General features: G+C 45.4%; 1 protein-coding gene across 1 annotated transcript in view; it reads left to right on the top strand.

The window, feature by feature from the left end:
* LOC146816605 (cysteine-rich venom protein-like) overlaps positions 1–24,020 on the top strand; it is a 208,926-nt gene that overhangs the window by 12,251 nt on the left and 172,655 nt on the right. Inside the window, exon 2 of the mRNA XM_085609141.1 lies at positions 5,595–5,659. Coding sequence (XP_085465267.1) covers positions 5,595–5,659 — 65 coding nt within the window. The remainder of the gene's footprint in view (positions 1–5,594; positions 5,660–24,020) is intronic.

Below are 24,020 nucleotides of genomic sequence, written 5' to 3' on the forward strand. Positions count from 1 at the left end.
GAAGGTTAAGCACAGGTTATTTTAGTGACTTTTGTGGTTCACCCTGGCAAATACTGTGGTTGTTGTTTGAGTGGTGTTCAGTGGTGGGATCCAGTACTTGTGTCTGTGCACTATCACTCAGTGATTTGCGAAAAACTAAAAATCTCCAATAATAATCTGACGTCAGAATTTATTTCTTTTTAGATCTCCTATATTGGTCATATTTTTCCTTCTTTCAAAATTAACTTCTTCCTCACATTTGTGCATCTGTGACTCTTGGTTACAAAGATGGAATTGAAGTTCAGAAGCATTGATACCCTAAAGGGGACAGAGTTGAAGAAGCTCTGCAAGGAGAGAATGTTGTTCGTGGGAAAGAGAGCCACAAAGGTGGAGTTTCTAATAGTCCTGAGAGTCTTTTAGGAAGTCTGAAGGATGAAAGCTGCAACAAAGGAGGAGGATAGGGATGACTCTGAGAATCTGAGAATGTGGAAGTGGATATGAAACATGGTAAATGGAGATTAAGAAGTAAATGGCCTGGCCACAGGCCAAGAACTGCAGCAGGAGGAGGAGGGCACCTTGCCCAAAGAAGTGAAGTCGCCTGCTGGGGCCGGGACCAGTGTGTGTTCCGGTGGGCGGAATTTGCGTAGTTCCGCTACACAAAACTCCGCAAACACGCAGAAATTCCGCGAACATGCGGAATTGCTTGTTCGCGATGCTTTGTTAGTGTTCGCGATCACTGTTTGGGTGCTCGGGGGGAAATATCTCGCGAACACGCATTTTGAGAATGCGAACAAGCAAAAAATTCCGCAAAGCCGCAGAACGCAAAGCTTTGGGCAATTCAGCTTTCTCCGCGGAACGAGAAGTTACCCAAATTCCGCAAATTCCGCGAGTGGAACGGAATTTACCGCCCAGGCCTACCCATAACCTGTTACCTTAGGAGTTGGAGGACAGGAGAGCTGAGAGAAAGCTCAAGCTGTAACTTGCCCAGATGGAACTGGCTGCAGAAGAAAACAAAACAGCTGTAGAAGACAAAAGGCTGACCCTAGATGACAAAAATCTAACACTTTAGAAAAAGAAAATTCTGCTAGCTCATGAAGTTAATCAGATGGAGCTGGATCAATAAAATAGTCATGGTGTCAATGATAACACAGTGTCTAATGGAGGCAGAAGGGTCCACATCCCTAAAGACTTGGTCACAAATTATGTGGTGGGTGTGATAGTGATACATTGTTAGCTGCATGTGAGATAGCCCTGTCCTAAGGGTCCTAGAGGAGGACTGGGGGATAGTTTCTGAAAGCATATGCCAAATGTTGGGAAGAATACCTTGTTGGTCTTAGCAGAAACTGCCAGGATGTCTTATGTTACCATGAAGGCATCCCATGCTCCCAAATTTGATCTCAACCTTGGGACCTATAGTTAAAAAGTTTAGGGTAGCCAGAAGTGGTCTAACCAATCTTGAGTGTATTTTGTGAAATATTCCGGTAAGGCCCTGAATGGTTGGGCAAGGGGCAGCAATGAGAGTGATGTTGATGGGTGGTTGAACATGATTTTTAGAGAGCACCATTTCAGTAATTGATTAACAGAGTTGTGCCAACATCTGATATATACAGACCTCACTGAACCCAAGAATCATGCTATTGTGGCAGACGCCTGAAACAGCACCAGATTGTCCAGAAGGGGGGAATCATCAAAAGGGTGGGCTAGGTCCCCACCACAAGAAAGAGGGACAGGGGAAAGGATAAAACCAAAGAGTTCTCTCAGTCAAGGCCCCCAAAAGAGTTACGGGGGAAGGATACCTAGTCGCATCCTGAACAGAAAAAATGAGATTTTCATTGGAAGAAGTCTTGAGGCCACTTTACACCCAAGTTCTACCAACATGGATAAATCAAGGGGGATCCCAACTGACAGAAAAAGAAGCAGCTCCCACTGGTGGGCAGACACCAGGGACAGCAAGTGTAGTGCTTGGGGAGGAGTTTGCCCCAATTAGGGGTGGTGGGGAGTGCAGAAGTTATCCTAGTAGCTCTGGGTGACATAGAGATTGCTCCAAAGTCTTGCAACTCCAACAAAACAAATAAGTATAGGCAGTGAGTCACCATCAGTGGCCAAAAGGTGGAGGCTCTGATAGACACAGAAGCCAAATGACCACTGCCAGCTGCCATCAGGTGTCCTCAGAGCAGGTAATCCCAAATGTATTCCACCAGGTTGTGACAACTGACAACCATGAGAGTCACTACCACATGGCTTGGGTTCTCTTTGAATGGGAGCAGGTGGGTTCCCATATTCTTTTAGGGTAACTGTGAGTCCCACCATGCCTTTGGATTGCCTGCTTAGGTATGATCCAAAGCACACCATCTAAAATGAGTTGAAGCTCCTTGATGGCTGTTTGTTACCTAATTCACAAGCACTTTTGGATTTGGCATCTATTATAAAGTTCTCTGTTTGTTGGTGCTTTCTTCACTCTGGGTACACTTTGCACAGATTCCCATTTTCTTCATTGGCTGTCTATTAGGCCTCGGCAGTGAACTCCACTTTGCTCACAGGGTTTTTGGAGTTTTCCACTCTCTGCTCTCTGGGGAGCACGTGGAGTTCTGTTCTGAGTTTTTTCCTCGTTAGCACTCGCCAATTTTAACTTGGCAAGGACGGAAAATGCAAGGCTAGTCCACCTCCCAGCGACATTTTCCAGCGCAAGTGGTCACAGATGGTTGCGACTGCTCACGCTGCGAAACCATCCATTCGCGTTAAGGTAGCTAACGCTCAAGTAGAACATCTAGAAAGAGAAAGAAGCAGCGCCCTCTTGACCTGTGCATGGTGTCGTTAGTGCTGATTTCACAGCACTGTACAAACTTATGTTGCTAAACATCATCACGAGCGGCTTGACCTAACGCACTCCGCCGCTTGGGGAACTCACCGTATGGTGACAGAGTTTTATGGTCACTCCGCCCAGGCCTACTATCTATGCTCCTACTTAATTGTGTTTAGTTTGCTGAGTCTACTAAAATATGATAACGTATCTTTTGTATGCAAAACTGAGGAGTGTTGTGTTTCTAATTCTGGATGGTTGAAGATGTATTCAAATCATAGCCTTGATTGCTTGAGGTCATCCTATCTCCTGAATATATATCTTGATAAATAACAACTATGAGAGCCGCTGTTGCTCAGTTATTTATTAGGTCAAAGAGCAGAAGGTAGAAATCTCCTAATTGGTGGCCCTTAAGACATCAGGGAATAAAAAAAATTCCAGGATGTAAATTGCCCCCAAACCCAGCTTTAAGACGTCTAGAGTAACCACACTCCTGGTGACAGGTGATGGTGTGGAGAAGGAAAGCAAGCCTCTCCCGAACCCCTGTCTGCTAAAGAGCAAGATGGGTCAGTGCAGTAAGTTGTCTTCTCCCCTGCCGTGACTCTAGAACAACAGAGGGACTGTCACTAATTGTTGTGGGCAGATTGCCACACTTTTTTCACTTATCACAGGCTCACTACTTACACACCGATATTGACACTGGGGGCCTCATGCCTGTTAAAAAACAAATTTGCAAAGTGAGAGTCAGTATCAAGAAGGAGGTGTTCAAGATGCTGGAGTTACAGATCTGCTGTTGTGGAATGTGTGTTGCTTCTAGATAGTGAGACAAATTAATCCCAGATGCGAGGATAGAGGGTTATCCTGGCAGGATGGTTGGGGAGGAGATGTCCCCTGCCTTGATTACACTTCAAAGGCCCTTTCCTGCAGCGCACACAAAGGAACCTGACCCCAGGACTGCTTTTGCCTTTATCACCCTAGTCAGTTTGCTATCAGAGAAAGAACTGACCAGACCCACGATTAGGTGACAGGGAATTCTTCAATGTACAGGCTAGCATTAGTCATAAAAGTAGGTCCTTCAGAACTTCTCATCCGGACTCTCCTGGACCTGTATAGGATTTCAAAGATTCACTGCCCTCCTGCTTAAAGGACTGATTCGCTGTCTCAAGAAGGCAGACTAAACCTGCCTGCCTTGATCCTACACTGCATAGAGTGAATCCAAGGGTTTGTTGGCTGACCTACTGTGTGAGGTACAGGTACACAACAAGCTGCCAGAGACCTCCCTGCAACTGTCTGGCTGACCAGCACTAACTGGACCTGCCATAACCCTGCTGCTGATCTCTGCTGTAGTGAGTCCTGATGTCCAAGAGGAGCCCCTAGGTCCTGGACCATCGGCTGGCATCAGTGTGAACACCTCAAGAAAAAGGTAAAAATACAGACGTTTGGGTTCCTCGCAGTCTCAATGTGATTTTCTCATGCCTTGAATCGACTACCCGCAATGACCACCAATGTGAAACTCTACTGGGGCATGCTCTTCACGCAGACAGTGACAGTTTGTGATGACTAGCAATGCAAGACTTACTCTTTGCACCATTGGTGACTGTCCTCAACAATCAACCAACGCAAAGCTTCAGCTATGTCTGACTCTTTGCACTACAGCAACGACCAACCATGATGATCAACCTGCTCCTCGTGCTGACAACCTCCTTCTTGTGGCCCCCTCCAACATGAATAGAGCTCTTCACACAGGACTTGAAAAGGTAACTTGATTGGGACTAACCTGGTACCTGTATTTGACCTGCACTCCATCATGGATGGCCTGAACTTGTGACTTTCTCCCCGGTCGAGCGTGTCCAGATACCTGTGAGTGGGGCTTTTTGCTTCTTGGCAATATTTTTACCTACATTTTTCAACATTATTATCACCTATTCTAATGACTGGATTTTTGTCATTCTGGTATTTTTTTATTAAAATGCACTCTATTTTATTAAATTGTCCTGGGATTTTTTTTGTGTTGAGTTCTTACTTTATTACTGATTGTGCGTTGCTAAAATACTTTACAAATTGCCTTTAAGTTAGGCCTGACTTCTTTTGTGCCAAATTACCGGATGGTTAGGCAACAGTTAATTTAGTTGCTCTTTGTGGTTCAGCCTGACAAGGATTGTGGTTGTTGCTTGAGTGGAGCTTCTTACTCATTGCCTCTAAGTTCAGCCTGCTTGATCTGTGCCATAGCTAGCAGGGGGTTGAGCCAGTTTAGTTTAGTGACTTTGAAGGTTAACCCTGGTAAAGACTGTTGTTTTTATTTGAGGAGGACACTCACCCCCTTCAAATAATACTGCCAGTTTTTCACAACTACTGATTGATACACTGAAACGTAACCCTTGTTCCCACCAGTTTCTTCATAAATACCTACTTTCAAATGTGAAATGTGGGTGTTACAAATACGTGCCACTTTAACCAATTTCCTAACTCAGTCAAGGGCCATTCAGCATTCATTTTATTAAAAGTGAGTAACTTCACAGTTTACTGGCTGGCCCTATTCATAATTGGTGGAGCAATGTATGTACCTCAACTGATATCCCGGCGGTTTTGTCAATAAAGTTACTATTATTGTTATCATTTGATTAAGGACATTCATTCTTCTAACTTCTATTTTCAAATACAGTACATTTATTTTTGTATCTCCATATTTAATCTAATATTTTTAAATGGGCCTCCATCAAAATGAATTGAGAATAACAATGTAAAAAAATATTGCATGGATGGATTTTGATTTGAATTAAATGCAAAACACTAAAGTTGTACATTTCCTTTCCAGGAATGGGCGTACTGGCACTGGCGACTGTTCTTTTGGCCCTCGCGTTTCAAAAATCCACTGGGCAGGTATGAAAGTGAACTGTCAGAAAAAATAAAAGGGAGAATATTCGAAAAATAATAAACTTTAGGCAAAACCATGAGCAGTTTCTGAAGTGAAGATATTCTTCTTCATCTGAGGACAAAACATGCTGTTGAGTCTTCCTTGATTTAGAATTGGGATAAACAGCAAATTCAGGGAAATCTTTGCTTTAAATACATTTAAAAAATACATTGAAAAAAAAGTTTTACCAGAAATGCACTTTAACTATTTATGTTTGTTAAGATAGCACAGCAGTGTTCTTCACCAAAATCACCTGGTATGTACCTCGCCAACACACATTGAGGGAGCCCTTCATCACATGCTTCCAGACTAAGACCTAGTCCCCTGGACATAGGTCATGACAGAGGTCCTTGAGGTCGGTGCGGTTGTAGCTTCAACCTGGTGAGACACAGAATGGACCACATCAGCCAATCCTTTGCAGTAATCAAGGATCAAATCATCGGTGATATTTATCAACGTTGTGGATGGCACCGCAGGGAAGCACATTGCTCTACCCGTCAATATTTCATGTGGCGATAGTCCTGTTCTCCTTTCTGGAATGCTACACAAATTCATCAGCAATAAGGGCAGTGCATCAGGCCAATTCAATGATGTCGAAGAGCAAACTTTCGCCTTTCTCATCTTGAGAGTCCCATTGATCTGCTCCACCAATCCAGACACCTCTGGACTGTAGCTACAGTGCAATTTCTGATCAACTTGTAAGGCAGTACACAAAAGCTTCATGCTCTCACTGTGGAAATGCATTCCTCTATCCAACTCCAATGAAGTTGGAAATCTGAAATGCTGTATCAGCTCTCTGAGTAGTAACTTCGCTACTGTGAGACTATCACACCTACTAGTTGGATATGCCTCAACCCATCATGAAAAGACGCACTATAATCAAGCTGAATTTTGTTGAAAGGACCCCCGACTTCTGAATGTGACTCAAGGCAACCACAGTTCTCTTTCCAGCATTCATTTGTGACATATAACACACCTGTGGCACACTGATCAGCAAACACACTAAACATTGGGTTAAACCACATTTGCCAGACTAACCGCACCATGGCACCTCATCTGCTCTGCCATTTGTTGAAACCCAAATGCCATTATCTATTTCTCACAACCTGCTTTGATTCAACCAGCTTCTTTTTGGTCCGTCACTTGTCCCTGCAGACGCTTGACCTCATCCCAACAGCCCGCCATGGCCAACATCATGCTGAGCTCAGTTCTTTCTGTGCTCTCTCCTGAATAATCTCCATTTAAAATGCAAGCATGAACAGCACAAAATCGTGCAACTTCGTCTGCATACCTGTTACTCATTGTAACATAATCCTCCCCCTTCCCATGTGCAGCACATTTCACCACAGCCACTTCCTTCAGCCGCTGTAAAGCTTCCAAGAGTTGTCTCATATTTTCCCCATTTCTGATAGGAGATCCTAATGTCGTTAAGAACCTCCTCTGTGACCATAGCTGTCCGAAGTCTGAACTAAACCAAATCTGTACTGGATATCGGTATAGATGGTGACTCGGATTTGATCAGAAACAAGGCATGCACGTGTCAAAGCAATGATTTCAGCTACTTGTGAGGAGTGTACTCCGCATACACAAGCAGCTTCCCCGACTCTAGAAATGATACAGACAGCAAACGCTGCTCTCAAATGACCCTCATTGTCTCATAAACATGAACCATTGACAAAAAGGACTTGGTCTGATTCAGACAGAGGTTCATCAGCAATGACGGGTCACGGTCTGGTACTAAGTTCAGTCACATACAGACATGGGACTCACAACCTTCCCCTTCAACTTTTGGAATTGGCATCAAAGTAGCGGGATTTAACACAGAACATATTTTCAGTGTAACATTTTCTGAGGCCTGTCAAATTTGCTCATAACACTTGAGCATATTTTTGGTTATGTTTTGTGTTATGGTTCTTGTCATCAGGAGCTCAACTGAATGTGAAACATAAAAAGTAATAGGACGACCCATCACACTACTTTCACATCTTTCAATGCTGATACCTGTTGCAGCAACGGATCTGAGATAACTGGGCAATGATGAAGCTATAGGATCTAGTGTAGCTGAGATGTAGGCTACTGGTGTATGGATACCCCCATGTACCTGGGTGAGTACGGATAGTGTACAACCCTCCCAACAGAACAAGGAGAATGCTTTGTTGTAATCAGGCATTACCAGAGCCGGAGCATGACACAGGCTCTCTCTTAGCTCCAAGGAAGCGACAAAGCAGTCATTATCTCATGCTACTGGCTTGCTCAGATCAATGTGTGTCAATCTCTGTAAGGGCTTCGCCCTCAATGAGAAATTGGTAATCCACTGTCGACACTAGCCAATCATTCCCAGGAACATTCGGACTTCCCTTTGAGTGGTAGGTGGATTCATTTGCATGATCGCCTCAATGAGGGCTGGTGACACCTTTCTCTTGCCTTTCTCATTACGATGACCCAAATACTGGACCTCAGGCAAATAGTACTAAAAGTTTGCTCTGGGACACCTTATGCCTGTTTTCTGCCAAGTGATTTAAGAGAGCAGTAGTATCAACCCTACAAGCCTCTTCAGTTTCTGAAGCAATCAGGAGGTTATCAATGTACTGCACTAGTACTGAGTTCTGTAGCAGTACAAAGCTCTCAAGATTCTTTCTCAAGATCTGATTCAAGATAGATGGACTCTCAGTATAACCTTATGTGATACAACACCATGTTAACACATGATTCTCTCTCTGAAAGAGAACAAAAATTGGCTTTCCTCGTGCAAGGGTATCAAAAAGAATGCTTGACACAAGTCAATCACAGTAAACTGCTCTACTTCGCAAGGGATTTGAAATAGGATCACAGATGGATTCGATACCACAGAAAAACATAGAATCACAATTGCATTGACCTTCCTCAGGTCCTGAACAATGCAATACTTGTCGACTTCTGCAAACCCATTATAGGTGAATTGCACGGTCTTCCTATGATCTCCTTTAAAATGCCTTGCATGATCATGGACTCAATCACAGGTAAAATTCCTGCCACAGTTTCCGTGGTCAGGTTGTATTGAGGCATTCTCTGGAATTCTGCATTTGGCTTAATTTGTATCTTAACTGGCTCAACCAATCGAATCAGTCCTATATCTTCTCCTGTAAAGTCCCATACCACTGGAGAGATGGTGTCTCTCAGGTTACATAGCATGTTATCCACCGTCAGTATGGGGAACATCTCTACGCAGAGATTTTGGTTTGCCAATTTGAATGCAATGACATCATCATTAGCCTGAAATTCTACTCCCTTGGTCATGCAATAGATGGTACAGTTCAATTTACACAAAAATACACTTCCCAACAAACAGACTGGACTCGAACCACACACCAGAAACTGGTGTCAATCCTATACTGTTCCTTTTCTCACAAGTGTCTCATCTGTCAATGGATTTATCATTCTCCTATTGGCAACACTTACAACTTCGATTGGTTGTTCCGAGAGGGGTAGGTTTGGGACTACAACCGATCTCACAGTAGAATGGGTATCACAGGTATCAATGAAGAATGTAATGGGATGACTGTCAACATCTGCCTCCACATACAGTCCACTCTGGTCTACCTCTAAGACTGCTGCAAGGGTACAGTCTTCCTCACCCCCAGGCTCCATCATTGTAGCGGGTCTGGATCGAACTCATCTAGAGTCTCATTGAAGGGCATTTGATGGTTTACTAGGCTACCTTGTGGAATTCTCATTCTCATTGAAGGGCATTTGATGGTATACTAGGCTACCCTGTGGAATTCTCTGAGGTTGGGGTACCTGCACTTGCTGACTCGGACCCCAACCATTGACAGATCTAGGTCTTGTCACAGTAATTATAACATCAGGCACTTTCAAAATCTCTTTATCCTGGAACTGATTTGCTGTATTTGCTCGACATTCGCGCTTCCAATGCCCGATAATAACAGGCAGTGGTCCTCTTTAGGGTACCAACTTGCGATCTATTCCCTGCCCGCTGTGGGTTGACAAATTCTGGGTCCCTCCGTGACTATTTCCCTGCTTTCATCCCAAAGTTCCACCGTTCATCTGTGTTTGCTCGATCCTATCTGCATTTCTCATCTGAACCAACATTAGCTTGCCCTTCATTTTCCTGTGCTTAGAATCCACTTCATCACATACAGTATCTGGCATAGCGTAGGATTTTATCCATGGACTTGTTTTGCCAGCAGATCAAATGGTGTTGAATCTTAAAGCTAATGTCTCATCTCAATCCTAGCACAAATTTGGAAACAAACTGCCCCATATCCATAGGGTCCAGAGTATCCAACCCACTGTACTGCTTGAAGGCTTGCAAAATCCTTTCATTATAGGCGTGTACTGATTATTTAGGCGCTTGGGTAATTCGATCTATCTTGACTCAATCGATGTCTTGTGAGGCAATCTTAGACTGTAACCATGTGATTACCTGCTCAAATATTTTCATGAACCAAAGGTGAAGGGCCTTGCATTATGGGATCCCTATCTGGTTCAGCAGACGGCCAATCAATTGCAAATTTACAAGTGGACCACAAATCCCTAGGTATCACAATATCAAACAGTGTATTCAAATCAATCCATAACACTTTTGAAATTTTTACAAAGCGATCAACCTGTTTGTACCATTTACCAGGTTTCTCCCTCAGCAGAGGAAAGTCATTCATAAACGCTGCCAAATCACCCCAGCTCCAAGGTACATGTACATATCCCATTCTGGGTACCTCTCACAACGGGTAAACCTCTATTCCTGCTCTCCCCCTCCGGGAGGCGGCATATCTCCAATCCCTTTCTCGACGCTTATTTTCTTTGACCATCTTTCCCACTTGTCAAGCATGCTCCAATTCTTGAATGTGTTTTTTCAACCCTGTGACCCTTTTTTCCTCCAATTCCTCATCACTGTAGTTTAACCTGTGAGTTCCCTGCAACATTTTCTTTTGGAAAAGATCCACATCATACTTCTGGGCCAATGCTGTCAGTTTCTTGTGTGCTCGCCTTACCTTATGAGTAACATCCTTCACCATAAATAGCAACTCATCTTGCTCATAGAGTTCTATCCTCTCTAAAGGCAAGCTCCCACTAATTATCTCATCTGCTTTGGCTTTCAGCCACACTACGTCTAACAGTTTTGCCTTTATTGCAGCCTTCATCATTCCCTGACTGAACACACTAATCTGTCCTTCCCTTTCACCACTCTGATTCCTCTGTTGATTCTCTGGTATTGTTCTCTGCAAGACATGCTGATCTACGAAACTCTCTGACTCACACCTACCTCTGATATCCTCCACATGGGCCCTCTAACTGGAGCTTCCCGCATCCTCAAATCTGATTTGGACATTGCCAGTGATATTCATATTGTACTAGACCCAGCACGCACACTCGAAGGGCCCGCGGTTGCTGGCAATGGAGTGCTAGTTTACACAGGCACCAAAAATGGACCATTTTAATCCATCATTACATTTCCCCCTGAGATGACCCTCTCTCCTAGTCTTGTCTGTGGCTGACTACAGCTTTCCCCTAAACTCGGGTTGTACACCAAGACCACAGGTCCAATGATGACGCGTACTGTAATGGCTTCTGGTAACCGTATAGCAGCGTTGACTCCACCTGTCTCTGCACCTTTCAGTGCTGGCATCCCTGTTCCTTCTGTCCCTGTTGAAATCTTTGCCATGTCATGAGTGTTGTAATTTGTGATGCTGTTAATTTTTTCATTTTTAAGAAAAAAATACAAAAACTAGTTGAAAAATACAAAAAATGAAAAAAGAAGAAAAACATGGTTATTTTTAGAACCGCCTATTAGGTTTAAAAGTAGACAAATTTGTAAGTGTTGTATGAATCAGGGCAAGTGTAATATATGGTGAAGTGTATGGGTAGTACATTTGTGATTGCAGGAGTGTATGTGTAGTGCCTGGGTGATTGGATAACTGCATGTGTACTACCTGAGTGATTGCATGAGTACATGGATAATGCCTGGGTGATTATAAGAGTGCATGGGTACTAGCTGGATGATTGCATAAGTGCAGGGGTAGTGCCCGCATGATTCGAGGAGTGCATAGATAGTGCCTGAGTGATTAAAGGAGTGCATGGGTAATGTTTCAGTGATTGAAAGACTGCATGGGAAGGGCCTGTGTCATTGGAGGGGTGCAAGGGTAGTGCCTGGGTGATTTGAGAGTGCATGGATAGTGCTTGGGTGATTGGAGGAGTGCAAGAGTAGTGCCTGGGTGATTGAAGGACTTGTATTGTGCCTGGGTGATTGGATGAGTGCAAGGGTAGTGCCTGGGTGATTGAAGGAGTGCATGGATAGTGCTTAGGTGATTGAAGGAGTGCATGGGTAATGCTTAGGTGCATCAAGGAGTGCATCAGTAGTGCCTGTGTGATTGCATGAGTGCATAGGTAGTGCCTGGATCATTGTATAAGTGCATGGGTACTGCCTGAAAGATTGGAAGACTGCATGGATGCTACCTGGGTGATTGCACAAGTGCAAGGATAGTGTCTGGCTGATTTGAGGAGTGCATAGTTAATGCATGGGTGATAGAATGAGTGCAAGGGTAAAGTCTAGGTGATTGGAGGAGTAGTGCTTGGGTTATTGCATGAGTACATACTTAGTGCCTGGATGATTTTCTAAGTGTATGTGTACTGACTGGGTGATTAGGAGATTGCATAGGCAATGCCTGGGTGATTGGATGAGTGCATGGGTAGTGCCTGGGTGATTAGAGGAGTGCATACATACTGCCTGGGTGATTTTATAAGTGCATGGGTACTGCCTGAGTGATTGAAGGAGTGTATGGGTAATGCCTAGGTGCATGGAGGAGTGCATCAGTAGTGTCATGGTGATTGCATGAGTGCATAGGTAGTTCCTGTGTGATTTAATAAGTGCATATGTACTGCCTGGGTGATTGGAGGACGGCAGGGATAGTGCTTGGGTGATTGGAGGAGTGCAAGGGTACTGCCTGGGTTATTGCATAACTGCTTAGGTAGTGCCTGAGTGATTCCATGAGTACAAGGATCAAGCCTGTGTGATTGGAGCAGTGCAAGAGTAGTTTCTGCTTGATTATATAAGCGAAGGGTTAATGCCTGGCTGATTATATAAGTGATGGGGTAGTGCCTGGGTGATTAGAGGAGTGCATAGGTAGTGCCTGGGTGATGTTATAAGTGCTTGGATACTGCCTGAGTGATTGAAGGACTGCATGGGTAATACCTAGGTGGTTGCATGAGTGCAGTGGTAATGCCTGGGTCATCGGAGGAGTGCATGGGTAATGCCTAAGTGATTGCATGAGTGCAGGGGTAATGTATGGTTAATTGGAGGAGTGCATGAGTAATGTCTGGCTGATTGAATGAGTGCAGGAGTAATGTCTGGGTGGTTGCATGTTATGTTATGTTATGTTATGAATATTTATATTGCGCACAGCTGCCCCAGCTAAGGGGCGTCCTGGCGCATGACCAGTAAAAACACAACAAACACTGAAATGAAATTCCAAGAGAGGGAGCAACTAGATAGGGACAATTAAAACAAAAAGGTTTTTAAGGCTTTACGAAAAAGAAAGAGATCGTCCATCACACGAATCTCAAACGGAAGCGAGTTCCAAAGTACTGCTGCTTTTACCCGAAAAGACCGACCACCTATTCGGCTGAGCTTAAACCTCGGCACCACAGCGAGTGCCTGGCCCAGTGATCTTAAAGGGCGAGTCGGAACATAGCTAGATAAGAGATTCGAGAGGATCTGAGGAGCTACTCCTTTCATGATCTTAAAAGCCAAGCATAGTACTTTGAAATGAATTCTCGACTTGATCGGTAACCAGTGTAAGGATCGTAAAGTACTTGAGACCGAGCAGGACCTAGGCAAGCCAACTATGGCTCTGGCTGCGGCATTTTGGACGCGTTGAAGGCGGATGATATCTGCCGGATTTGCCCCTATCAGGAGCGAGCTGGCATAGTCCAGACGGGATATTACAGTTGCCTGAACCACCAGCTGCCTGGTGGGAGGGTCAAAAAACTTCAGGACAGATCTTAAGCCCCGAAGGACCCCAAAGCAGCAAGCTGCGGTTTTCTTGGTGTGCCCAATAAAACTCAAAGTAGAGTCCAACCATACTCCTAGGTTTCTCAATACCGAAACCGGAGTTGGAGATGGCCCTAGTTCTGAAGGCCACCATCTGTCCCCCCAAAGTTCCTTACCCTTCCCGACAACCATGACCTCGGTCTTCTTAGCGTTGAGCTGGAGACAGTTGGCACTCATCCAGCTCGCCACTGCCCTCAGTCCATTCTGGAAACTAGGGGCATCCACATCAGCATCCCCGCTGATGGTCACCGCCAACTGAGTGTCGTCCGCATATGAGACCATATTCATGCCCCACTGCTTGACGACATCAGCCAGCGGTTTCACGTAATGACTGTAGTGGTAGTGCCTGGGTGATTGGAAGAGTGAATAAGTAGTGCCTGGGTGATTTTATAAGTGCATGGGTACTGGCTGGATGATTGGAGGAGTGCATGGATAGTGCCTGGGTGAATGCAGGAGTGCAAGAGTAGTGCCTGGGTTGTTCTATGACTGCATAGCTAGTGCCTGGGTGATTGCATGAATGTAAGGTTAGTGCTTGGGGTATTGTACGAGTACACAGGTAGAGCCGGGGTGATTGCATGAATGCAGTGGTAGTGCCTGGGTGATTGCATAAGTGCATATGTAGTGCATGGGTGATTTTATAAGTGCATGGGTGCTGACTGAGTGATTGAAGGAGTACAGAGGTACTGCCTGGGTGATTGAAAGAATGCAAGGGTAGTGCATGGGTGATTGTAGCAGTGCATAGATAATGCTTTGGTGATTGCATGAGTGTAGGGGACATGTTTAGCTGATTAGGGGTCGTGCCTGGGTGATTGGAGGAATCCATAGGTAATACCTAGGTGATTGCATGAGCGCAGAAGTAGAGCCTGGGTGATTAGAGGAGTGCATAGGTAGTGCCTTGATGATTTAATAAGTGTATGGCAAGTGCCTGAGTGATTGAAGGTGTGCATGGGTAATGTCTAGGTGATTGCATGAGTGCAAGAGTAATGTTTGTATGATTGCATGAGTACATGGATAATGTCTGGGTAGTTGCATGAGTGTAGTATTAGTGCCTATGTGATTGGAGGAGTGCATAAGTAGTGCCTGAGTGATTTTATAAGTGCATGTGTACTGCCTAAGTGATTGAAGGAGTGCATGTGTAATGACTGAGTGATTGCATGAGTGCATTGGTAATGTCTGGGTAATTGAAGAAGTACATGAGTAATGTATGGGTGAGGGCATGAGTGCAAGAGTAATGTCTGGGTGGTTGCATGAGTGTAGTTGTAGTCCCTGGAAGATTTAAGGAGTGCATAAGTTGTGCATGGGTGATTGGAGGAGTGCAAGGGTAGTGCCTGGGTAATTGGAGCAGTGCATAGCTAATGCATTGGTGATTCCATGAGTGCATGGGTAATGTTTTGGGGATTAGAGCAGTTCATAGGTAATGCCTGGCTAATTGCATGAGTCTAGGGGTAATGTCTAGCTGATTGCATGAGTGTAGAGATAGTGACTGGGGGATTTTATAAGTGCATGGGTATTGCCTGGGTAATTGTATGAGTACAGGGGTAGTGCCTGGGTTATTGGTGAAGTGCACGGGTAGTGCCTGTGTGATTATATAAGTGTATAGGTAGTGGCTGGTTGATTGATGGGGTGCTTGGGTAATGCCTGGGTGATTGCATGAGTGCAGGAATAATGTGTGAGTATTTCGAAAAGTGCGTGAGTAATGTCTGGGTGATTGCATGAGTGCAGGGGTAATATCTGAGTGATTGCAGGAGTACAAGGCTAATCTCCAGGGGATTGAAGAAATGCATAGGTAATGCCTGGGTAATGCATGAGTGTAGTGGTAATGTCTTGTTGATTGCATGAGTGTAGGGGTAGTGCCTGAGTGATTGGAGGAGTGTGTAGGTATCACCTGGGTGATTTTATAGTGCAAGGGTTCTGGCTGGGTGATTGAAAGAGAACAGGGGTAGTGCCTGAGTGGTTGGAGGAGTGCATAGATAGTGCCTAAGTGATTGGAGGAGTGCATGGGTAATGCCTGGGTGTTTGCAAGGGTGCATGGGTAGTGAATGATTGATTGGAGGAGGGTATGAGTAGTGCCTTGGTTATTGCATGATTGCATGTATACTGGCTGAGTGATTGTAGGAAGGCATTGCTAGTGCCTGGGTGATTGGAGCAGTGCATAGCTAATGCATTGCTGGTTGCATGAGTGCAGGGATAATGTCTGGGGGATTAGAGGAGTGCTTAGGTATTGCCTGGGTAATTGCATGAGTGTAGGGGTAATGTCTAGCTCATTGCATGAGTTTAGGGGTTGTGTCTGGCTGATTTTCTAAGTGTATGGGTACTGGCTGGGTAATTGCATGAGTGCAGGGGTAGTGCCTGGTTGATTGAAGGAGTACTTGGGTAATGCCTGTTTGATTAATGAGTGCAGCGATAATGTGTGAATGTTTGGGTGATTAAATGAGTGCAGGGGTAATGTCTGAGTGATTTCATGAGTGCAAGGGTAATATCTGGGGTATAAGAGGAATTCATAGGTAATGCCTGGGTAATTGCATGAGTGTAGGGTAATGTCTTGTTGATTGCATGAGTGTAGGGGTAGTGTCTGGGTGAATGGAGAAGTGTGTAGGTAGTGCCTGGGCGATTTTATAAGTGCAAGGGGTTTGGATGGGTAACTGGAGCAGTACAGGGGTAGTGCCTGGGTTATCAAAGAAGTGCATAGGTAGTGCCTGGGTGATTTTACAAGTGCATATGTACTGCCTGAGTGACTGAAGGAGTGCATGTGTAATGACTAGGTGATTGCATGAGTGCAGGGGTAATGTATGGGTAATTGGAGGAGTGCATGAGTAATGTTTGGGTGATTGCATGAGTGCAGGGGTAATGTCTAGTTGGTTGCCATAGTGTAGTGGTAGTGACTGGATGGTTGGAGTAGTGCATAGGTAGTGTCTGGGTGATTTTATAAGTGCATGGTACTGGCTAAGTGATTAGAGGAGTGCATAGATACTGCCTGGGCGATTAAAGGAGTACAAGGGTAGTGCCTGGGTGATTGCATGAGTGCAGGGGTAATATTTGGGAGATTGGAGAAGTGTATAGGTAATTCCTGGGTGATTGCAAGAGTGTACGGGTAATGTCTAGCCGATTGTATGAGTGTACGGGTAGTGCCTGGGTGATTGAGGGACTACATAGGTAGTGTCTGGGTGATTTCATAAGTGTATGGGTACTGGCTAGGTGATTAGAGAAGTGCATGGATAGTGCCTGGGTGATTGGAGGAGTATGGGAACTGTGCCTAACTTTATAGATGAGTGCATGGGTAGTGTTTGAAAAAATGGATGAGTGCAGTAAAAGCGGTTGTAAACATTAGTTCACATTATCATGCTTATTACATTATTTAATCCTACCTTTTTTACTAATGAAGATACAAACTCAGTGGAACTATTTTACAGTAGTTTTGTTGTAAACTGAATGTAATTTTTTTTCAAACTTTACCATAACCTTCTGTAAAAAAGAAGAAAAAAACTGGTATTGAAAATAATATTATAGTTTTAAGAACACAACATAATTTAAGAATTACATAACATTTTCAGTTTACCTTTTTTACTGTTTTCAGATTTTACTGAATTTCACCATGCACAGTGATTTCAATGTAGATCATCATACAACAGTGGGGAAAAAAACAATCAATGAGATTGTAAAAATAAAAACAAATCTGTTTGTTTGTCATGCTCCTGAGGCGGAAGCCGGGAGCGAGGCTGTGTGCTAGTTTTTTAATCACTTTGTGTCACTTTAAACTTCGTGTAAATTTTAAACCTCACTCACGCTTTCTGGAATCACTGTGGTCCAAAGCAGCCGATCTATTGCTGCAGCTAGACCGCCCCAGAACATTGTTTGGCGCCAGCGCGCTGAAACCGGAGGCCACACCCCCTTCCGAGGCCACGCCCCCTCCCACAAACCATACTTAAGACGCCGAGTTAAGGCGCCAGGTAACTGTTTGTTTGTTGTGCTCCTGAGGTGGAAGCCGGGAGCGAGGCTGTGTGCTAGTTTTTTAATCACTTTGTGTCACTTTAAACTTCGTGTAAATTTTAAACCTCACTCACGCTTTCTGGAATCACTGTGGTCCAAAGCAGCCGATCTATTGCTGCAGCTAGACCGCCCCAGAACATTGTTTGGCGCCAGCGCGCTGAAACCGGAGGCCACACCCCCTTCCGAGGCCACGCCCCCTCCCAAAATCCGTACTTAAGACGCCGAGTTAAGGCGCCAGGTAACTGTTTGTTTGTTGTGCTCCTGAGGCGGAAGCCGGGAGCGAGGCTGTGTGCTAGTTTTTTAATCACTTTGTGTCACTTTAAACTTCGTGTAAATTTTAAACCTCACTCACGCTTTCTGGAATCACTGTGGTCCAAAGCAGCCGATCTATTGCTGCAGCTAGACCGCCCCAGAACATTGTTTGGCGCCAGCGCGCTGAAACCGGAGGCCACACCCCCTTCCGAGGCCACGCCCCCTCCCACAAACCATACTTAAGACGCCGAGTTAAGGCGCCAGGTAACTGTTTGTTTGTTGTGCTCCTGAGGTGGAAGCCGGGAGCGAGGCTGTGTGCTAGTTTTTTAATCACTTTGTGTCACTTTAAACTTCGTGTAAATTTTAAACCTCACTCACGCTTTCTGGAATCACTGTGGTCCAAAGCAGCCGATCTATTGCTGCAGCTAGACCGCCCCAGAACATTGTTTGGCGCCAGCGCGCTGAAACCGGAGGCCACACCCCCTTCCGAGGCCACGCCCCCTCCCACAATCCGTACTTAAGACGCCGAGTTAAGGCGCCAGGTAACTGTTTGTTTGTTGTGCTCCTGAGGCGGAAGCCGGGAGCGAGGCTGTGTGCTAGTTTTTTAATCACTTTGTGTGACTTTAAACTTCGTGTAAATTTTAAACCTCACTCACGCTTTCTGGAATCACTGTGGTCCAAAGCAGCCAATCTATTGCTGCAGCTAGACCGCCCCAGATCATTGTTTGGCGCCAGCGCGCTGAAACCGGAGGCCACGCTCCCTTCCGAGGCCACGCCCCCTCGCCCCGCACCGGAAGTAGCATAAATTATGTGCATGTTCCGGTCGGATGTGGCCTTGGCTCTGGCCCCGGGCTTCCTTATCCAGTCCCAAGCACGCCCTTGTGGTAGAGGAGGCGGACTGGCCATTTTGCACAGAGACCACTTCTCATGCAGAATTAGTGACGCTCACATCAAGGACTCAGAGAGCTGCCATTTCACCATCCATCTAGCACCGACAACCTCGCTGACAGGTCTTCTGGTGTACCGCCCTCCCGGCCATTTTGGCCCCTTTGCCAGCGCCCTACTAGATTCCATATCAGCTCTTGCCCACTCTACACTCAACTTCACTGTGCTAGGGGACCTCAATATCCACTTTGATGATCCCCTAGACACAGGGGCTGCTGATCTGATATCGGACTTAGCTGCCTATGGTCTCCAACTGGCCAATACTGGAGCCACCCATATCAAGGGCCACTTGTTAGACTCAGTCTTTACAAATGTCCGTACCCTCCAGGCTAGACCGTCTTGCCCCCTCCCCTGGACAGACCATTTTCTGGTCCCCCTTTTTTGGCCTGGAGAATTTAGGAAGCCCCCCAAGCCCACCACATACACTCGGGACAGGGCATGGTCCAGACTCTCTATCAAGGACTGGGCCAATGCTCTAGAATCAACGACCCCCGCCCCCTCCGGGACCCTTTTACAGCTGATAGTAACTTCAGGAAGTGGATTTCCGACTCACTTGACTCCATCATACCTACAAAAACCCGCGAAGACAAGAGCGGAAAGACAGGCTCAGCCCCCTGGTTCAACTCAGAACTCAGAGCCCTCCGCAAGGAATGTAAAAAAGCTGAGCGACTGTGGAGGAAGGATTGGCTTCACTCCAATAAAGATGCATAGCGGAGGACTGTGAGAGCATACAAATCTGCCCTGAAAATTTCTAAAGCCTCTTACTATGACGATAGGATAAAAAATGCCACTAACTCCGCAAGAGAATCCTATCTCATCGTCAAAGAACTCCTAAAGGTTCCTGAACCCCCACCACTGACCGTGGCCCTTCCAGACAGGAGCAAAGAATTAGCAAAATTCTTCGACTCCAAAATCTCCCACATCCTAGATTCACTCCCGCAGCCTAGTCAGCTACCTTGCTGGGACAATGTGACGCCCGACACCTGTCCAGTAGACGCCCCTCGCCCGCTGCTTAATGCCTTTAGGGCGGTTACATCGGACGAAGTTGAAAAGACTCTGGCCAAAATGAAAAGTGGCTCCCCCCTTGACCCTGCCCCCATGAGGTTTCTTAAAACAGTCGCTCCTGCGATTGTTCCTTCAGTTATGGAGTTGATCAATGCTTCTCTATCCCAAGGCACCGTTCCTCCTAGCTGGAAGGGAGCGGTAGTCAAAGCCCTTCTTAAAAAACCCCAACTGGACCCCGCCGACCTGGCCAATTATAGACCGATCTCGCTCCTTCCGGGCATCAGCAAAATTGCCGAAAAACTGGTCAACGCTCAGTTGTCCCAGTTCCTGGAATCGAATAATCTGCTGCGACGGTCCCAAACGGGGTTTCGCCCTGGCCAAGGCAAGGACACTGCCCTCCTCGCTGTCATCGAGGAGGCAAGGTGCATTTTGGATGCAGGGGGATCAGTGGCAGTGATCCTCCTGGACCTTAGTGCAGCCTTTGACACGGTGAACCACCGTGTCCTGCTCCATCGGCTGACCAGGGCAGGACTCGGGGGCACAGCGCTGGCCTGGTTAGAGCCATTCCTGTCGGCCGCTCGTTTCAGGTCTGGGATGGCAGCTCCCGTTCTGACTCCCTTTCTCTGACAAGTGGGGTTCCCCAGGGTTCCTCACTGAGTCCAACCCTTTTTAATGCCTACATGGCCCCTTTGGAGGATATAGTTGCCCCCTTCGGCATTAAGATTGTGAGCTACGCGGACGACACGCAATTGGTCGTCTCGCTCTCACATCTAGACCAATGCCTAGATAATCTTCTGCACTGCCTCCAGAAAATCCACCTCTGGATGTGCGATTCCTCACTCAAACTCAACTTGTCCAAAACAAAAGTTATGCTGATGGGCAAGAAATGGTCAACAATTCCACCATCCGTTTGGCCCGACACCATGGGTGAGGTGCCCGCCCCCAGAAAAGAAATTAAGAGTCTGGGGGTCTGGCTTGAACCAGACCTATCCATGAAAACCCAGGCTACCAAAACAGCCGGAACCTGTTTCGGACTTATGAGGTCAGTCCGCAAGATCCTTCCTCTGCTCCCCCCTCTTTCCAGGAAACTCCTGGTTCAAGGACTGGTTCTTGCACGACTGGATTACAGCAATGCTGTCTATTTAGGAGCCCCTGAAGCTACTCTGGACAAGCTGCAACGAACCCAAAATGCAGCTGCTCGGATGCTGATGGGCCTTCCCTCCAGATCCTCCGCCAGGCCGACACTTAAGGCACTCCACTGGCTGCCAGTGCGAGAGAGGATCGAGTTCAAGGCTATGTGCATCGCGCACAAGCTCCTCAATGGACAAGGCCCCTCGATCCTGGGGGACATGGTTACCCCGTAAAAAGCCTAGAGATCTCTGCGCTCGGACAATGAGCGACTGGCGAATATCCCCAAGTTTAGGAGGGCACGTACCGGAGGTCGTCGCTTCTCAGTAAAGGCAGCCACACGCTGGAACTTGCTCCCCCGTAGTTTGCGTTTGGAACCCTGCTACCTGCGCTTTCGCAAGCAGCTCAAAACTCTGCTTTTCCCCAAATAAAAAGGTTTTCTTCCCCCTCTCCCCTCTTAGCCAACCTTACAGGTTTACAGCGCGGGGATGCCTCCGGGTCACCAGGCGCTCTACAAATCTTTAAATAATAATAATAATAAAATATTTACAACAAGTGTAACTATCTGTTTACCTATCTAGAGTTTCTAAATTACATTCTTCAACTAGATTAACTCTTTTATTTCTCTCAAGTACATTTTGTAAAATATGCACTCTCATTTACATCGTGTATAATATAAAGATCAAACATATAAACTACTTCTTTTAAACACAATTTTCCAAATGCAATATGAATTAGTGCAAACAATAATCCAAACAGTAATTGTTCACATCTTCCCAATAGGCTGACTAATGTTTCCAAATCCATTTGCATTGAAAATATCCACAATAAACTTGTTAATTCGTGTACAGATCTTCCCAATAGGCCAAATGATGTTTTCAAAACTTTGCCATCAAAAATATCAGATATGAATTTGGTAATTCGTAAGGCAACCTACATTTAAATTCCAAATAGGCTTCATTGCAAAGTGTCCATCCTTTATTGCACTTTAAAAGCACAGTATAGTGTCCAGATGTTGTAGTAGGTACATCATGTAAAATAATAGCCACTGCTTTAAAAGTTCTTCCTGAAATTGATACTTGACTTGCCATAAAATCTTAAATTGGCTTCCAATTTTATTCCATTTGCTCTCCAATGTTGTAGCATTAAAATGACATATTATCCAAATATTTCTGATTTACAATGAGAACATTTTATATCTTGATTAGCTGTTTTTACTAATTTGTTAAAAGACACTGATTTGCAATCTGGTATCATCACCAAATGAATCGTTCAGTATCTATTTCAGAGGAAGCAGAAAATGAACACTCTTCACATTTATGATCCCATCTGTAACTTAGTCCAAAGAAAATTTCAATTTCTATTCCTTCATCTTCCAATACTGCAAGCATAAACATAAGAAATTCTTGTGCATCTTCTTGTTATATAATTCAATGTAAATTTCAATGATCCAGTACATATATCCAAAAGATGCAAATGCCAGAAACAGCATGGATTTTAGTGCTATCAGTTACCAACTTTTGAAAAATATAATGTAGTAAAGAGCAGAATCTTTTTTCTCGATTTTCCATAATTTCATGATGAAGATCCTCTAGATAAAACACAACATTCACAATTACATTAGCATAGCAGTTGATACCTGAACTATTTTCGAACTAGTATCCTACAATATCATCAACAGTGTCCATTTTCATTTTCTTTGCAGTTTCATCATTCTCTTGAATTGTTTTCTTTTTTTGAATCTCAATGGAATATTTGTCAGATTTCCATTTTGGACACACTACACGTTTCTCATATACGGGTTATTCGCCTAAGTTAGGAGCATAAAGACTTCTTAACTGATTGTACTCTTACACAATTTACATCAGCACTAATATTTTAGTCATCAAAATCAATCAAATAAAAACCAGAAAATGTTCTTACTCGAGAAAATGCAACATATGCCATGCCGTCTCAAAACACTGTACTTCTTAACCAAAGCGCTGTCTACCCTTAAACCTTGAGATTTATGAATGGTTACTGCATATGCCAAAGAAAGTGGAAACTGTTTTCTACAAACATTAAGTCTTTTACAAGCAAACAACGAACAGCACAATGTCCAATCTGTTTTATCTCTTCAATCTGATCAAATTTAATCTTCAAAAATTAAATTCCATCTCTGTTCTGAAAATTTACAAAATCAACAACTTTTCCCATTGCTCCATTTACTAAACTTTCTTCTACATTCAAATTATGCCTTAAAATTACCCGACACTTTACACATACAAGGGGACGCCTTGCTGCTTTTGTTTCTGCCAGTTTGGAATCGCCTGTTGCCAGCCTACTTCTTGCGGAACCCGCTCCGCGGTCCCGCTGCGTGAGGAGTGTTGACCGCAGCGCCTTGAAGGGGACACCGAGGGAAGTACTTGCACGGGGCTGCGAGCGAGTGCGTGAGCTCCTTGGGACTGCATTTCCCAGGAGCACCCGCCAGCCCTGATCAGCTACACCTGGGCCGCTCTCCCCGACCCCTCCTACCCTTCCACCGAGCCCTTATCATCTGCTCTCGCTGAGACGGCGAGTGGGACGCCTTGCTGCTTTTGTTTCTGCCCGTTTGGAATCGCCTGTTGCCAGCCTACTTCTTGCGGAACCCGCTCCGCGGGTCCCGCTGCGTGAGGAGTGTTGACCGCAGCGCCTTGAAGGGGACACCGAGGGAAGTACTTGCACGGGGCTGCGAGCGAGTGCGTGAGCTCCTTGGGACTGCATTTCCCAGGAGCACCCGCCAGCCCTGATCAGCTACACCTGGGCCGCTCTCCCCGACCCCTCCTACCCTTCCACCGAGCCCTTATCATCTGCTCTCGCTGAGACGGCGAGTGGGACGCCTTGCTGCTTTTGTTTCTGCCCGTTTGGAATCGCCTGTTGCCAGCCTACTTCTTGCGGAACCCGCTCCGCGGGTCCCGCTGCGTGAGGAGTGTTGACCGCAGCGC

Source organism: Triturus cristatus, chromosome 6, assembly GCF_964204655.1.
Source record: "Triturus cristatus chromosome 6, aTriCri1.1, whole genome shotgun sequence".
Lineage (NCBI taxonomy): Eukaryota > Metazoa > Chordata > Amphibia > Caudata > Salamandridae > Triturus > Triturus cristatus.